Here is a 17,643-nt window from a genome sequence, read left to right as displayed (position 1 = left end):
GTTGTGCTAATGCACAATGCGTTTGTCTCCATCTTCCTTTCTAAAGGGAGAAATTTCATAAAGCCCATGGGCAGAACAACCCTGGAACGGCTTTTGCTGCCATTGCTGCCTCTCCCATGCTGGCACGTTGCTTTAGGGTCTTGCAGCTTTAGATCTCAAAAGCCTGTGTGTGCACTCACGGGCTGGTGCGGCTGCTTGGGCTGCCCCACTGCTGGCTCTGCTCTCTCGCTGGCTCTGGAGGGGTTGTGCCTGTCGGGGCATGGGCATTTGGCAGTGGCATCAATTTTGTGAGACCCTGGGCCTGACACAGACGGGTTCCCCCATCCCTGCAGAGAGGTTAATGGAGATCACCGTGGCAAGCACACTGCTGCTGAGCACAGACTTCCCTGCAGAGTCCCACAGCGCTGCCTGGCGCCTGGCTGCCCCTGGTAACAGCAGCTCTTCCAGCTCTCCAGACCATTGCTTGCTTATGGCTTTGCCCCTCTGGGGCTGATTTCGCCTATGGGGGCCTTTCGATAGTCCTAAATTCTGAGGAGATGCGCAGTTTGCCTCCAGCACTGGCTCCGCTCACTGTGGTTGTAACAACGAGCATCCCGTGTACCTGGGAGCAACATCCTCTTTCAGGGCTCTGCTGTAGGTGCTTAATTAATCCTCTTACTCAGAAAAAGTCCTGGGAAGCCAGTGACCTCATCAGCCTGGCCTCAGGTCAAGAATCGCACAGCATCATCGAGGTCTGCGCTAGGACCAGGGGAGAGTGAGGGGAGGATGAGGAAGGAGGCCTGGGGGAAGTTCTAGTCCAACCTGGAGCTGGGAGGTGAGAAGGGGCTCCCTGGAGAGCGCTGGTGTGACATCCAAGCACTCTCCTGTTGTCGCTTCCACAGTGGAAAACCAGGCACACTGCGACTTTGTGAAGCTACGGAACATGCTGATCCGGACACACATGCACGACCTGAAGGACGTCACTTGCGATGTCCACTATGAGAACTACCGAGCTCAGTGCATCCAGCAAATGACCAGGTGGGTGCCCACTGCTTCAGCCGGAGGTGGCAGGGGTGTCTCACTCTCTGCGCGGCGGGGGTTGCTTTCAGAACGGCTCGTCAGTCAGGAGGCTGTGGGTCTGCTGGGGACATGCTGGGCTGCAGCTTTGGGAATGGCACTGGGAAGTACAATAGCAAATCCAAGTGTGTCTGCTACAGCCTGAACCCATGGTGGGGATGCTTGTGAGAATCCGTGTTTCTGTCTGAGGATTCCCCATGCAGATCTTGGGAAATAAGCCTGGAGAGTGTTTTGAAGAGCCGCTCCTAGCACTGGCTGGAATACATCCAGCCTGATGCAACAGGGGATAAACCGTCCCTCTGGTGGGTGATCGCTGTGTGCGTTGCCAAAGAGCGAGGCGTTCTGCAGTCTGCAGCTCTGTCCAAATGACAGCATGACCCTTGGGATGCTGCTGTTTCTCAGACAACAGAGCCCAGGCAATGACCAAGGCTCTTAACGCATCTCCAAAGATTTCTCTGCATTGTTTTCCCGTTGCGTTTGATTCTCCGTGGTTTTAGTCACAATGCTAGAAAATAGAAGGGAGAACACTCACGAGCTTCTCATTTGAAATCTCTTTTTTACCTTCTTCCTTCCATGACTGAAATACTGGTGACAAATTTTAGGTTTAAGTAGGTCTTGGCTCATCCGTTGTAAACCACCCCCTTCTCTTCCTGCCTGGACTGGCCGGGTCGCTCCATGCTGCCGCGTTGCAGGGCAGAAACGGCTGCACTTCGCCAGGGAACAGTCCTGCGTGCGTGCAAACGTGCAGGTTGGCGCATTCTGTTCACACGCAGTGTATCTCAGTACTTCTGCATCGCAGATGAGCCTGTCTTTTTGAACGCTGAGAATACAGAGTCCAAAAATAACTGTGTTAAATGCTGGAGATCTGTGAGAAGTGTCACAGCTGCTATTTAGGCAGGCTGTGTATGTATTAAAAGAAGAGCACAATGAAAAAGCAATTGCTCAGCTTAAGAAAAACGTAAGTTTGGTACTGTTTCTCATGCCACGGCTAGTGCCTTGCCAGTGAACAAGTCTCATAAAACTACAGCGTGGCCATTTTTAGCAGTGGGATAAGGGTCCTTCTCTAGAGAGACGTTTTGGGAGCAGATCCCAAGCTCCAGGGCTGGAATTGACTCAATAATGAGCCAACGGTGACTCCAAGTGGTGAACGCCTGCAAGTGACATCTTGAATTCCCAGTTTCATCCCAGGTGTCTTTGGGCACTACCACCCCCTCCCCACCTACAGAGAGCTCCTCTGACTTTTGGAAGAAAGTCACCCCCTTCCTCTGTCCCCTGCCTGCCCTCGTGTGTGCCCCCAGCCCTCATCGCAATGCCGCTGCCTCTTGTCCCTCATGTCTCCCACCTCCCGAGTGTGAGGGCTTTATTATCAGGCTCCCAGCAATTAAACTGCTCCTCTGGTTTTGTCTTCCTGGACAAAAAAGGACCATGGTGAACGTGTGGTGCCTTAGGGATGCTCATGGTTTGTGTTGATGCTGTGTGTATGTGTAGGCACGTGCACAGATGAGCCAAAGGAGACCAGAGAAATGGTCTGTAAGTGTCCCTGCTAAGGTCACCAACGCAGTTACAGAAGGTGGTCAGAAACATCAGCTCTTTCTGTGTTTGCTGTCAGGGTAAGCCTGGGTCAGGTTCTCTCTGTTAGCTACCCACAAGCGTCTGGTTTGAAAACTTTTATTGGCCTTGGTCTCATTCTGCATCCAAGTGCATCCCACACCTCTGGGCTAGGTTGCCCCACAGCCCCTGCACCTGGCTGGGTGCATGCTGCCGCGTGGCTGGGAGATCTGCCATCGTGAGTGACAGCCACCGCATGGTGACACCGAAGCCAGCCTGAACCATGACTGACTGCGTTTCTTCCCTCTCTCCGTCCCTCTAGCAAGCTGACTCAGGACAACAGGATAGAAAGCCCGATTCCTATCCTGCCTCTTCCAACACCGGACACTGAGACAGAGAAGCTGATCAAAATGAAGGATGAGGAGGTGAGACCCATTTCTGCCTGGGCCTTCTTGGTGTTGGAGCTGGAATCTGAGGAATTTCTCCAGGATTGCCCCATAGAGGCTGTCCTGTGGCTTTCACTCCTGCCTCTCTCCGTCATGGGCTCCTGGTGTGGAGGACAGGGTGTGAAAGCTGTGGCTTCCTCTGTCAGGGAAACGTGGTTCCATTCCATGGGGGTTAGACTCGATGATCTCCAGAGGTCCTTTCCAATCCTATGGTGCTATGATTCCACCCCAGACACAGCTGCCCCTGTGCTCAGAGTTCATGCTCTCTGAGGGTCCCTTTGTCTGCCCCCCATGCAGATCGCCAGCTCCTGGCCACAACAGGTCCTGTTTTGACTGTCTCTTCTCTGTCTCATGCAGTTACGGCGGATGCAGGAGATGCTGCAGAAGATGCAGCAGCAGATGCAGGATCAGTGAGAGGCAGGTACTCGGAGGGCAGAGGGAATCCCCCAGTGACCATCTGAGGCCTGGCACAAGCTGTGGACGTTTAGAAAAGGTTTCCCATTGTATAGAGACTTGTGGGCAAGAGCTGCCCCCGCACCCTCTAATTTATTAGCAGCAATGCTGGCTTTGTGGTCAGCTGGATTGTGGAGGAGGCTGTTCACTTAACAGTTTACTGATGTGTATTTCTTTTTTAATAATTATTCTTTCTCTTCTTTTTTCTTTTTTTTTTTTTAAAGAAAATAGCCTGGGAAGTCTCTAAGGCATCCTAAAAAAGAAAAAAAAGAAAAAGATCTCCCTTTCCCATGTACTAATCTCTTGTTTGGGAATGCTCTGGTACTTAAAGTCCTGGTTTCTCTGGTGTACAAACTTGAAGACTGTCTGTGTCAATGCACGTAAATGTTTACTCCCACCTGAGGTGCTGTGCCCCCTCCCCGTTCCCCTTGTCTGGGGCCAGCACAAGCGTTGTAAAGGCAGCCGTGCCCTCCTGTGAGTTTGACCTGTGCTGCTCGGGCTCCTTTCCTTGGGGCCAGCTCTGGCCCAGAGAGCTGGGGCTGGGGGTTTCTCTGTGTGCTGACATGCTCGGGGTGCTGACGGTTGCCTGGTTTCCTGCTCGGGTTTTTCTGAGTTTTTTTGTTTAGTTGGTTGGTTTTGGTTTTCCTACCAAGAAACTCCAGGGTCTTTGCGCTGAGCAGCAAGGGACTGAGTCTCTCGAGGTCAGTTAGAAGAAAATGGCTTTGACTGCTCCTAGTTAAGTCTTTCTGGCAGAGAGGATGAGTTGTTGACTGTTGCTTGCAAGGAGATGATGGGAGCAAGCACTTTCCCAGCCATGGTCTCATCCCACAGCAGGTGGGAGGTTTTCTAGAGGAACCCTGGGGCCAACTGGTGTCTCATGGTTTAGCTCTGGTCCTCCAGCTGCAGTGTGTCTCCAGTGTCTGCTCTGACGAGCCCTGTGGCAGCCAGAGTGCTTGGCTGGGACTGTTTTGGAGCGGGTAGAAATGCTGAAATCCACCCCCAAATGAGAGCTGTGCCCTACCCCCAGGCTTTGCGGTCCCACAAGCTCATTGCTGGCTCTGAGCTTCTCCTGGGGAAAGGGGACAGTTTTTGTAGGCTTGTACCAGAGACCTGCAAACCTCCTCCCCAGGCAGGTCTTGGGTCACCGTGGCAGGTGCAGGAGTGTCCCTGTGTGGAGCTGAGTGCCGCCCAGCAGACCCAGCCCTTGCTCCCCTGCCCTTCCCCTAGGACTCAGCCCTTCCCTCCCCAGTGCGAGCCTTTTCCTGTCTCAGTGCTGGGAAGGCTGGCGGATCTGCTGGGCAGAGATAAGAGCACTCTTTGGGCAGCAGCTTCTGTCCTGTTCTTGCTTCCTGCAGTATTTTTAACCTCAGTCCAGCCAGAGCAGAGCCCTGGAGCGTGATGTGCCTGACAGGGCAGGTCTCACCAGCAGCACTGCCGTGCTCACAGGGAGTCGGGGTTGTTGGAGGGAGAGACGCTTGGCTCTTCCCTCCGACTCCAGGGAGTGCTGCCATGGGCTGGGCCCTTTTGCTCCTCTGACTCCTGGCACGATTCCTCTGTCCCCTTTCCCTTTTGTATCTTCTCCTCCATCACTGGCTCTCCCTAGTAGGTCTCCCTGAGTAGGAAGCACAGTGTTGGTCAGGGATAGCCAGGCCCTAAATTCTGTTATTAGGCACTGCATTTGTCTGATTCCCTCCTTGGGGCTTTAGAGTCCTCATCAGGGCTTGTCCAAGTGGTGAGTAGGTTGGCTGGTTCCAGTTATTCACTGTACAGAGCCTCTGCTTAGCCAGGACGTGGGCTGCAGGGGCAGGGGAGAGACCAGACCCTGGCAGTGTGGAAGGACAGAGCCGGGGGGAATCCCCTTGGCAGAAGTGTGCAAGTTGGGCAAGAGCAGTGTCCAACAAGGTTTTGGTTTTGCTTTTTTTTTTCTTTCATTCTCCCCTGCATTGGGCTCATAAGTGCCAGTGGCTGTGCCAGACTAGGAGAGGGGAAGGGTTCAGCTTGTCTTCAGTAACATGCAGGACCAAGGGCTTAAGGAGGAAATACAACCTTTCTTTGTGCAATGTGCTTACTCGAGCAGTGGAGCAGCCTGAAACGGGAGTTCCTCCAGGTTTTCTGGGGCTGGTTTGCTGCTGCCCGAAGCAGGAGGCCTGCCGAGTTCTCAGCTTGATCTGTGCTAGCGTGACGGGAAACACCTTGCAGTACCTGCCCCCTCTCTTTTCTTACACAAGTCTTGTCTGTGAGGAGGATGTTCTGTTGCAAACGAGCCCTGTCCAGCTAGAGATGTTCCTCTTTCCAACACTTTCATTCCTAGAAGATAAAGGACCTTTACCCTTAGCATGGACATAGAGCTTTTATCGCGGGCTGTGTGGGAAGTGCTGTGTGCTGGCAGGAGCACAGGGTGCTCTGGTGACAGGCAGGATTGCTGAGGGCGAACCTGCCCCTGTCCCTCTGGGTGAGGAAGGCTCCACCAGCTCAGAGCACGTGGCTCCTCCATCAAGTCGATAGTCACAAGTCTGTCCTTCACAGAGAGCTGAAGCCTTCGGCTGCCAGCTGGCAAAGGTGGTTCAGGTTGCACTTAGAAAAACATGCCCCGGCGCGAGGCACCAGAGAGAGCTTTACGGAGGGGCAGTGGTGCTGCTGAAATCACCTCCCGTGTGAGAGGGTCCCTCCCCAGAGCACCAGAGTTTGGGGGCTGCCTGGAAGGGGATTAGAGAGTGACTTTGGGGGCACCAGGGATTCAGACTCTGTCCTGGAAGGTGGCATCTGTTTATTAAAGGAGGAGTGTTTTGAACTGCTGCATTGAGCTGCACAGTAAGCAGAGAAGAGACTCCTGAACAAATGTAGCTTGGCCATTTGGCTCTGGCAGCGAGAAGTGTGATAGGAAAGCAATTTAACACCTCCCCTCACGCAACCCTGCACAGCCTCATATGCGACCCCTGCACGCCAGGCACATTCCCCTGCCTCTGCCAAGCTTTGCCCTGCGGCGTGAGTCGCTGCAGGGGTGGTGTCGCGCTCCGCAGAGCTGTCCCGGGCTGCAGCTGCGGCTGTCGGTATAACAGCTCGGACTATGAGATCTCAGACCCGGTGCCCGACTGGGGAGGGAGCGTGGCATGAACTCCTCGTGTGCCGCTGCCGTGCTGGTCCTGCCTGTGCAGCCCTTGCCGCCTCCCCGCATGCCTCCCCCCAGAGAAGGAGGGGTCCCACTCTTTGTGCTCTGCGATGGCGTTCCCTGCTCCTCCTCACAAACCCCGCTGCGCTTTAATGCTGGCTTGCCACTGCCACGCGACTTCCTCACCCCCTGCTCCGTTCCTAGGCTCTTTGTTTCCTGTCCATCTGTTGGGTTATTATAATATATATTTTTTTGTAAATTTCTGTTTGAACATTTTGTCATTGTGAACAAAGAAAAATGAAACCTTTTAAAACATATCCATTTTATTAAATGATTATTGTTGTTATTATTATTAATAATGTTTACTACCTGAATTGATCAGTGAAATAAATACATTCAAAAGAACAACCTCTTTCTGTTTAATTTTCAGTCCCCTTGAGCAGCACTGGTGATACACTATGGGCAGGAGGGAGCAAAACTGACGCTGTTTCTCCTTTTATCTAGTTCTGTCAGAGCAGGCTCCAGGCAGGGCTTCCTGCATGGGATTTCTGGCCTGTTTGTGTCAGAAGCTAGACAAGATGACCTTGAGTTCTTCTATCTTTAAGCTTCCCCTGGGAGCGGTGTCTAAACAGCAATGGGCAGCTGGGCAGGATCCAGTCCCAGGAAATCCATTTTGTAAGTAGCCGAAGGAGCGTTGCTGAGTCCGTGCTGCACACAGGGACAGGGTGCTCTGCTCTCGGTCAGCTCCACGCACACCTGAACTCCTGCCTGTGAATAACGTAGCACCAAATGCATGAGACGAGGGGGGTTTGCTGAGCAAACTCACCCTGCGGTAGTCAAGCTGCTCCCGAGTGGGAAGCAGGCCCCGCGGGAAAAACTGCGTTTGTTTGTTAGCCAAAGATCTCTTTCCCGCTCTGCCAGCCTGCCACAGTGAAACAACTGGAATGAGCTGCTCCAACTTACTAGAAATGTCAAGCTTACTTGCTTTGTTTAGAGCATCAGAGATTTTGCCTTGGTTAGGGTCAAATTCTGCTGCTGTTTACACCCTAAATTCTGTTAATATCAGCACATTTGGGGCGTTCATCATTTCTGCTCTGTATGATGTGCACAATACAAGGTAGTGGAGAGTTGGGCCCAATGGGGCAACAGTTTCCCAATGTAATTCTGGTGGCCTTATCCTAAGGAGCATAGCCGAAGCCTAGAGTCAGGCTGGTGGGAGAAAATCGTCTGTGAAGGTGCGATGGCCTTGCGGAGACAAGATTCTGCCTAAATGTAGTTCTGACCCTTGGATATCTGTTCAAATATTTGTGTAGTGCAACTTCTGAATAAAGAATGTGGTCAGTCTTTCTCAGTAACTGCAAGCCGCACTCGTCAAGAGCTGCCGACTCACTTGGCTATCCAGAGAGCAGACCCTCGGAGCACTGTCTTTACCAATCTGTCATCCTTCCTGTGAATCTCACTAGCATATTTTGGTGTAGATGGCGAAACACCAAGAGTTATAATTTACCCCTGTAACAATCATGAGAGGATGCAAGTGCCTGGAGGGTCCTTCTCCTTGGCTCAACTATTGACACCTGTGTGGTCACTGGAAGTCCATTTCTTTCAGCAGATCTTCCACTGCTAATTAGGAGTAGATTTGTGTCACTGCTTCAAGGGAAACCTGAGGGTCAGCTCACTGCAAAGTGCTAGGTCTCACCACTCTGCCAAATATTGTCTTCCTGATGAGATGGGAAACCAAAGGCCACGGTGCTCAGGTAGTGCGGTACAGACCAGTAATGTCACCTTCCAGGTTGAAATGCATTTTGAGTTACTACTTTGCAATTGAGAGTTTGTGATCCTGTTGGACTGAGTGTGTGGGCCCAGAATCACAGTTATCAGTACTGCTGGCGTCTCTCCCTGCAAACATGTTCTTGTGAGCAGCGTCAGCTCCCACTTCTTGGAAGACTTGCTCAATGAAGCCTCAGCTTCCGGTGACATGCAGCAAACTTGCAGGAAGGCCTCGTGTGGGAGGTGTCCCTGGGATGAGCCTGACCCTTATCGTGCCAGCCAGCTGCAAGGGGATTATCCGGGAGCTCGGCTATGCAGCTGCAAACACTCTAGCGCTGGCTGGACAGCCGTAAGACCTTCCTCTTGTGTTGTAAAGCCATCCAGAAAACAAGGATTGAACTACTCAGGTAAGTCAACAAAGCTACCTTCTGTTATTTTTTAATTTCTTTTTATTTGGTTGACAGATTGCACAGAAAAGCACTGCCTTGTTGCAGGTATGTGGGTTGTTCTCCTAAAGAAGTTCTAGCAGCTGATGTGTTCAGCAGTGGCATGAGACTGCAATACAAAGACAGCTCATTGACACATGTCTCCCAGCATGGTCACAGCTCCAGAAGCAGATAATTCACCTGCTGGAGCAATGTCTAACATGGAAAACCCCACTGACCTCCACCCTCGGTGGTCAGCACCCTCTCTGCTGGCCAAGGACTGTTTATCACCGCTTCTCAAAACTGGAAAGGCTTTTTTATTTGTGGTAGCAGTAAATTTACTTCTGAATCTCCTTTTGCAGTTTGCATGAACGAAGCTTTGCTTACAGATATAATTCAGAGCTATATGCTGAGGCACAAGCAGTTTCATATTCTGATTTTTGATTCCTTCACATAGATTTTCTTAGCTACCCTAGTAACAGCCTCCAGTAATGGTGAAAATACAAGCAGCTCTTGTACGTTTCTGAGGACTAGTGAAAATGAATTTGATGGCTGCAGCTAAGCCTCCCAGTAGCCATCTGTTCACATCCTTCCTCAAATCCAGGGTCGGAAGACCAGGAACATTTCCTCTCCTCTAATGAGACCAAGAATTTGCACACTTCTTTTAACTCTGTTCTTTTCAGACCTCTCGCATCTCCTGTAAAGGACACCAAATTCACCCAACTTTAGAAACTCATCCTCAGAACAAACCAACCAAAGACCTGGACTGTGGCATCAGTCCTAGTGTGTGTGGTGCCTACTTGCCTGGTCTCCACCTCATCCAGTCTCATCAAAGGAGTGTTTGCAGGTGAAGATGAACAGTGGAATTCTCTTCTTGTCCCTCCTGGGCTTCCTCCCACTCGTGATGCCCATATGCCCTGTGCCATGCAAGTGTGCCACCAACATTATTGACTGCACATCAAAAGGCCTAACTGTAGCAAAACTACCAGTTACTTTCCGCCCTTCGGCTGAAATTATCCACCTTGGTTACAACAGGCTCACCTCTATTCCCAATGGGCTCTTTGACAACCTAAAGAGCCTCCAGGTAGTCTACCTGCAGGGCAACCCTTGGGAATGCAACTGTGACATCCTCTACTTGCGCTCCTGGCTCCAGTGGCAGCAGAACCGGACCATGTACAGGGATGTGAGATGTGCCTCCCCAGCCCACCTGCAGGACCGCATCATTGCCTATCTGACAGAAGACGAGGTCATCTCCACGTGCCAGTACTGGTACTGCAGCCTGGCTCTCCTCTCACAGATCTGTCTCTTCATCCTCCTTTTCCTCCAGGGTATCTTGGTTATCTTCATCATTGTCTACCTGCAGAAATTTCGGAGAATGACTGCTGAAGCCTGGAGCGCCACCCGAGAACTGCACCAGAATGTGGACACCTGGGTATCTTCTCAACAGTGATTAACATCACAAGACTGAGGACCCTCCTCCCCTCGGGCAATGTTGTGCCAAGGGCACGTGGCTTGTGATATCCAGAGGGGACAATTCATTGCAGCATCTGATCCTGACTGCAGTCCAAAGCAGGACTTGACCTGATCAGACACTTGCTGTATTTCCAAAGACCTGATCTTGTGTTTTTTAACGCTTTAAACTCTTTAGCATGATCTTGATTGCTTTGCTGAGCTCGGAGTGGTTCTGCTTTGGTAGACTAAGGAAATCGTCAACTACAGCAACCAGAACTGACTCAAACTGCTCATAAGCTCGTAGGGCCTGCGGTCCTGCCTAAGCTAGAGTATTTGAGCTGTACTTTCCACAGTGCTTCTGGATGCATTGGGTCAGGGGAGGACAGAGGCGGACAGTGAGCAGTTAAGGGACTGGACTAGGAGAATGGAGAAATACAGTTTCATTGGTGCTGCCGCAGATCGCCTTAGTAACTTTGGACAAGTGACACAGTCTCCTCCTGCCTCAGTTTCCCATCAGTAAAAGGGAAAGGATGCTGCTTCTTGCCTGATGCATCTTTTCCAGTGTTCTTCTGGGGGAGGGAGGGAATGCTCAGAAGCCTACCTATTTACCCTATCTTCATTCTTTTAAGCTACTTATAGTTTTAATACTGACTTCAACGTGCGCTGAGTCAGGCTGGGGCCCTGTTTATGAGGAATTCACCAAAGCCAAGAGCCGTTGGGAGCAGAGGCCCTTCCCGGCCGTGTGTGTTTGGCACCTGGCACAAGGGATCCGGTCTGAGAGGCTCCAGCTGCAAACCCCACTGCTGGTTACGATGGCCCTTCGGTATTTTTGGAAGGAAGCAGAACTGAAATAAAGTAATGCTGCGTGATGATGTAAATGGTTTATTTTCCCGTTCTGCCCGAGGTGCCTTGCGCTCTCCCGCTCTGTGGGAGCAGAGCGAGCACGGGCGGCCGTGCGGGCCTCACCAACAGCGCCCCGCCGGGCGGCTGCCGGCTTCCCGAGCGGCCCTCTCGGCGCGGGGCCTTTCCCCGGTCACCCCGCTGCTGCTTATTTGTGGGGACGGCGATGGCGACGGTGGCGATGGGGCTGGGGACGGCGGGCGTTTCCGTGCGCGCTGCGCCCTCCGCCCCCGGCCGCGCCGCGGGGTCCCGCTCTCGCCCGGGAGCTCCCTCAGCGCGGGACGAGCGCGCGCGCCGCCGGCGGGGCCACGGGGCGGGCGGCAGGGGGCGCTGCCTCGCGCCGGCGCTAACGGCCGCCGAGCGCCCCCTATCGGCCCCATTGGCGCTGATGGCCCTCAGCTGCCCGCACCCTCGGGCACGAGGCTGGTGAGGGAAGCCTGTGAGGAGGAGGAGAAGGAAGAAGGAGTTGGCCTGGGCGCTCATGGGCGCTGCCTGAGGAGAATGGGAGGGTTCTGAGGCTTCTCTGCCTCAGGTTGCCTCACCTCGGCTCGGCTCACCTCACCTCAGGGGTCCGTGCTAGCCCGCAAAGCGTGAATTGTTGTAGTGGAACAAGCCCTTGGTGCGTGGGTGGAGGCCATGGTGGGAGAGTGGGATCCCGTGTGCAATATGAATCCCCCTTGCTGTGCCGAGGGAGGTCCGACGTGCAGTGTGGCAGATGGCGTCAAAGGCTGAGGAGGACACCCACCATGCTGCGTGTGCCTGGGCCAGCCTGATGTGAGGTAAGTGGTGGCTCTGCCTCGCAGGGCCTCTTCCCTCCCTTTCCTCTCTCTGCCCCATGTCCCTCCGAAACCAGCCCTCTCTGGTGTTTGCCTGACTGGACGTTGCAGTGTAGCACCCAAGGAGTTGGAATTCCGCTTCAGGTTTGTTTTTTTCTTCTGGGGATTGGACCTTGCTGGATTTTGTAGCCAATGCACCTCTCGCCAGAGGCTGGGATATCCCCTGCAATATCACTGGTGACTGTAGCGTCCAAGGGGGACACAGCTACGGCCTGGAGCCTACTGCGTGGAGATACCCAAGTTGATGCTCCGTGAGGCCTCCTGACACTTTCAAATATTTTTAGGAATAGAAAGGCTGTTTTCTGGCTTGTTTTTCCCCAGTGTCCTTGTCCCAGAATCAAGATGCAGATGTGTAAGGAGGTAGCACCATGCCTTGTCTTCCCTTCACCTCTTTCTTCTTGTTTCTTTAAGTCAATTATACTGTTATTTTAGCTAGTTTATGCCTGTTGTTGAGGTCCATTTCCTTTACTGATACATACAAGGAATGTAAAAGGCCCTCTGCTTTCCCAATACTATTGCAGTATGCTAGTGTGGCCAAATGAATCCCTTTTTTTACCTGCAGATTTTTAGCTGAATTTATCTGGGTTAGAAGATGTTGCTAGTGCACACAGGCAGGTACTGGCAGTGCTGTGGACATGGGCTCAGCTGCTGGGAGAGGCTGGACTGGGAGCAGGCAGGATCCCAGCCCTGTGACTGCGTAGCTGCCTGCTGTCAGCACTGCCGTGGGGTGCTGGAAAACCGTCAGGACTCTGTGTAGACAGAACAACTGCTGACTTTGGTTTCACTTCCCCAGGGAGGCAGGAGCAGTCCTGACTCTGCATCATTAAGTCTTGGCACATGAAAGGTAAAAAGCCTTTTTGGCATCATTTGCACCTGTGAAGAATGTGACCAGCCATAGCAGTGTGATAATGAATTGCACTGAGCGCAGAGTGATTTGTATGCCATGGCAGCATGTCTAATCCATAAATCTAGAGCCCGCATGTCTTGGCTTCTCCTGGCTCAGAGCGCTGCACGTCACAGATGCTTTCCTGCTCTGCTGGCCTGCGGAGGATCTGCTGCTGAGGGGAGAACTGCTTTCCTTCTGAAAGGAGGCACTGTCCGAGGCTGCACAGTGGCTTCAAAGGGGAAGCAGTGGTGAAATATGGGAAAGATAAATGCACGCTATTAAGCTGCTTTGCAAATCACTTCCTAGTATCAAGGCCAATCCAACATCTGGGCATGCAGGATTGGGCTGCCAGGCTTGCTGGACAGGCTGCTGTATTGCCAAAGGTTCAGGGTGCTTCCAAGGAGCTCTTTTGTGTGAGAGATACTGGGCTGAAAAAACATGGGAAACCAAACCAAAGTGTGTTTGCAGCCTCCGTTATGCAGAGTTCCGAACCTGAGGTGTCTATCAAGCAGGTCAGCACTTCCTAAACGAAGGACTAAATGGTAGATGACATTGGGGAAGGCACACTGGCTCTTCCTTCTTTCAAATGCCCTGTTTTTCAGATATCTGCATGGTGACTCTTGCATGCTTGGCAGAGTAAAAGAAGTCTTGAAAGCAAAGCAAGCTGATTTTGGAGCCTAGAGAATTTTATCCCAAAATCCCATAGAGAACCAGTTTTTCAGTCCCTGTACCTTACGGTGATAGTGGTTTTGCTTTGCTTCAAGATTGCTGCAGGTGCTTGTTCACACATCGTCTGGGTTCATGTGACACCTGGGAACTTATCCCTGTCACTTTAAATAGACTTTCATAGTTTCTGCACCTTCATATGTGGGATGAAAATATCACATTTGTACGTATAAAGAACAACTTGTTATCGTTAACTGCACTGCACCCACTTGGTCACTGAGACAGGCCAATTCTGTGCAACAGTTGGAGATTAAGCAGTGCTTGGAGACTGTATGGAGGAAAGTCCTGCAGAAGTATGGCATATCCGGGTCTCGCGTAATCATAGCTGTATGCTGTGCATGTGCCCAACTGAGAACATTCAACGGATGCCTTGGTCGCAGTCTGATCTGGGATTTGTTGCATTGCTTACAAATTGAAAAAGACATTTTTCATGGCCATTAATATGAGGCTACCTGGTCTTCTTCAGACCACTCATTTCCCTTCAGGATTGAAGCATGCAGGGCATCCCAGAGAGAGTTCCAAGAAAAACAGTGTTGATTCTACATCATGGGACATCTTGTCTGTCCTAGGGTACACGGGAGAAGAACTATTTTAGAAATGTTTAGAAATGGCTTTTACTTTTTTTTTTGTATATTTGCATATGAAAACTGAGGCTCCCTCAGGCTTATAAGCCTGATTTTAGAGGGCTTTAATGGAGAGCACATGGTCCAATTTAACAGGTTTCTGTGAATGATTAGCTATCTTGGATAAATGCCTTCAAAGCAGCAGGTTGCAGTGTTAAAGTCTGTTTTGAAGACAGTATGTGCACACATACTGTATGTCTAGATAAAGGTATGTGTTCCCTGGAAAGACAGGATAGAGCATTGCTGAAGGACATAAAAGATTTAAATAGTTTTAGTCCAAAAACCCCAAATCACTGTCTTAAATCTACAAGTAATTTTTTTTCCTATTTCTTTACATGTCTTGTGGTCTGCTTCAGTCCTGAAGTGTTTGTGACTACTGAGAACAGAATGTGCTGGGAAGTGTCTCTTTATGTTTCCACACAGGAGGATTAACCTGAGAGTTACAAAACCAAAATGCCAGGAAGGAATGCCCTGTATGGACACCTAATGGTTTAGGCTGGATAGCACTGGTCTGTCCTCCGTGTGTGAAACAGCTGATGATCGCTTCTAACCCGCCCTGTCACAGCTGTTTGACGCCATACCAGTGTCATTCATTTCGCGTGGAAACAGAGCTCCGCTCATTCAATGGAAGGCCGTCTCCAGAGCCGTTATCCATATTGAGGTGTAATTTGCATTTGCTCAGAAGAGGGCAGCAAATAGCTTTTGATCTCCTGTTTGCTTTTACTAATAAAATCAACGTGAGATGTGGGCCTGGGAAAGGATGAAGGCAAATGTGATGTGTGTCTGCCCAGAGACACTGATAATGATGCCCCAAACGTGGTTGCCCAAACAGCAGACATTGCTTTTTGAACCCGTAACTACTAGTTTAAACAGTCTCTTTTTCTTGTTGGCATTCCAAAACACCAAACTGAAACGTGGGGGGTGGGGGGGGCATCATGCTGCTATGGCCGTCATGGAAATAGTGTTATTTCTCTGTGGTGTTCAGTCTGATGGGCTCTGGGGGGCTGAAATCCACCCCTTGGCAGGTGGTGGTGGGGGACTTGCCCATCATCACTGAGTGGTGAGAGCAGTGGGTTTCTACTGGTGTGCTTGTTGAAGATGGAAAGGTGCCTAGAGGATGGGTGGGAGGTAGGTGCTCTGAAAATACCCCAGGGCTAGGTAGGACAGAGGTGCAGAACAGCTCAAAGTTATTTGGGTTGGTTCTGTGCATCCATGGTATGGAAAACACGGAGGCTGAAGAGGCAAACATATAAGTACCCAGGGAATTTAAATGGCCCTGCACCGGGCAGGAGCTGTGGGGAGCTGGTCTGGATTGAAGTGCTGTGAAACACCGACAAGTCCCGTTACAAATAATAGCCCTTACCTTGGTTGTCTCTCATGGGATAAGACAAGGGCTGCGCCTCTGTTTGGGGAGCTTTTTCCACCAGGGCCTTCTACCTCTGGCATTCTCACGCTTACCAAGAGATGGTGCAGGTGCCCACGCTTGCTCTGCATCTCCATTACCTGATCTTTCAACACAGTGGTAGCAAGCTAATTTTTTTCCCAGGATGAGACTTTAATTCCCTCCCATTGATCATGGCCAAAGAAGAGAGCTCAAATGGAGATTTTATTCCAGAAACAATGGCCCCCTTATGTGCTGTGTTGTGCTGTCTGTGAATGAACCTGCTGGTGAAATGAAGGCTTTTCCTCAGGCTGTTTTTTACCTTTCTCAGGTGAATCTTCGTATTAGCTCAGTTGGCTGGATTCCTGCAGGGAGAGAGAAGGGAGGTAAAGCATGAAATCTTTGTTCCATGGGGACATGACACAAAATGACAGTCAGTGGGACTTGGGCTTCATATTTAGTTTCCATAAATCCCCATGTGCTGCAGTGAGATTGTCTGTGTTAAAACCGATGAAGCAGGTTTCCCTGCGCAGCTGTACGTGTTTTTCTGCCTTGTAATGCTTCTCTCCAGGTCCGGTCCAAAGCCTCCACCCTGGGCTGGCTGTTCACTTCACACCAAAGCTGGCGTCATCCTTCTTGCCTCATCCTCTGAGCTGCTGCCTACTCTGTTGATACCTGCTCTTCCCCACCCTTCCCAGTGCTGTTAGCATTTCTCAAGTTATGCAAAAAATATAGCTTGCTCCTTTTGCATGCTCGGTCCTTTGCTGGCCAAGCTGCACCAAACCCATCAAACTGATTAATTTGATGATCCAGTGCAGAAGGCTTTGGAAGCAAGACATTGTTGTTCTCAATCACTTCCTCTACTCTCATCCCCTCTGCCACTATCCATCAAGAATGGCATTTTAATGATCCCTTTGCTGCTTTTCCTCTTTGCCTGAGACTTGTAAAAGTGCAAGAAGCGACATTATAACTTCTGTGCTACCTACCCCTAAATGAAGAGAAACTCCCTCCAAGTGCTGTGCCTGAATTGCAGTGTGCAAATTCCTCTGTAGTTTCCTACAGTGCTTCACATAGAGTGATTTTTGTCTGTTGCTGGTTCTTGGTCTGAGCAACAAAAGGACTGTAATGTTTTCTGTTCCTGTGTTGAGTAAGCGAGGCACACAGCGAGGAGGAAAAGATATATGCTTACATAAGGTAAGGGTGGAGAGAGAGGGAATTCCATCGTCTGTAACTTAAAAATATATCATGAGATATATTTTCACATGTGGATCTGAGAGAAGGCTCCGCATAAGTGCAGTGTGGTTTGAACTATGTGGTGGTGTTCACGCTCCGGGAGAAGTCATGCTTTGGGTAAGTTGCTGTGTCGTGCAATAAACCAGTGCCCTAGTTTCTCTTCTAGACATGTGGGGAAATAAATGACGTGGAGATGCAACTGCTGAAAACGTGTGTAACTTGAAGGCAGTGGAAATAGGCAGTGAAATCCTGGCCCTGCTCTGTTCTGCCATTGACTTCGATAAAGCCAGGGTTCACTGAAGGAGCCTTTGTAGTGTGTAGAAATGTGCTAGGCTGTGCACACAAACTGCTGAGATGAATCTCTTATTGAATGAGATCCAAAGCAGGAAGGCACAGCGGTGGGGCAAGGGCACTTGATTATGCACATCTTGGTAGTGTAACATTAGTTACGTACAGTAAGGCAAGTATTTCTAAAATCACCAAAAGCATCTGAGTCCTGTCAAAATGAGAGGAAATTGGGATAAAAGTTGGGCACTGTATCCCCTAAACTCGTTCCAGTGGTTAATTACCTGTGGAAAAATTAGCATGTAACTTCAGTCCCTGTTTGTCTGTGAGTTTCCAGCATTCCTACCTTGCCTTGCCTTTATCTGTAGATGTCTGTGGGGCCCCACGTGCTAGGCACTCTATGTTCCCAGGGATGGGAAATTGTGAAATCCATGTGGGATGGGAAATTATCTCAGATGTTTCCCATCTTAGATAGGGGAAAAATAGTCTATCTTGGAAGCGATTCAGCTGAAAGCCA

At 50.7% G+C, this 17,643-nt stretch overlaps 2 protein-coding genes across 10 annotated transcripts in view; both read left to right on the top strand.

The window, feature by feature from the left end:
* Window positions 1-3,758, top strand: part of SEPTIN5 (septin 5) — a 51,236-nt gene extending 47,478 nt beyond the window's left edge. For 6 of the 9 annotated variants that reach the window (XM_074606591.1, XM_074606594.1, XM_074606585.1 and 3 more), the window contains exons 9-11: window positions 882-1,017; window positions 2,927-3,029; window positions 3,408-3,721. In XM_074606591.1, coding sequence (XP_074462692.1) covers window positions 882-1,017; window positions 2,927-3,029; window positions 3,408-3,464 — 296 coding nt within the window. In that variant the 3' untranslated portion in view covers window positions 3,465-3,721. The other 3 variants (XM_074606590.1, XM_074606593.1, XM_074606589.1) reach the window with 1 other exon arrangement.
* Window positions 3,759-8,648: 4,890 nt separating this feature from the next.
* On the top strand, window positions 8,649-11,128 carry GP1BB (glycoprotein Ib platelet subunit beta). The gene is made up of 2 exons (XM_074606598.1): window positions 8,649-8,786; window positions 9,488-11,128. The coding sequence occupies exon 2, from the start codon at window positions 9,658-9,660 to the stop codon at window positions 10,252-10,254; it is 597 nt and encodes a 198-aa protein (XP_074462699.1). The 5' UTR covers window positions 8,649-8,786; window positions 9,488-9,657; the 3' UTR covers window positions 10,255-11,128.
* The last annotated feature ends 6,515 nt before the right edge of the window (window positions 11,129-17,643 follow it).

Source organism: Larus michahellis, chromosome 13, assembly GCF_964199755.1.
Source record: "Larus michahellis chromosome 13, bLarMic1.1, whole genome shotgun sequence".
NCBI classification, from domain to species: domain Eukaryota; kingdom Metazoa; phylum Chordata; class Aves; order Charadriiformes; family Laridae; genus Larus; species Larus michahellis.
This window is presented reverse-complemented; position numbering and strand designations above follow the sequence as displayed.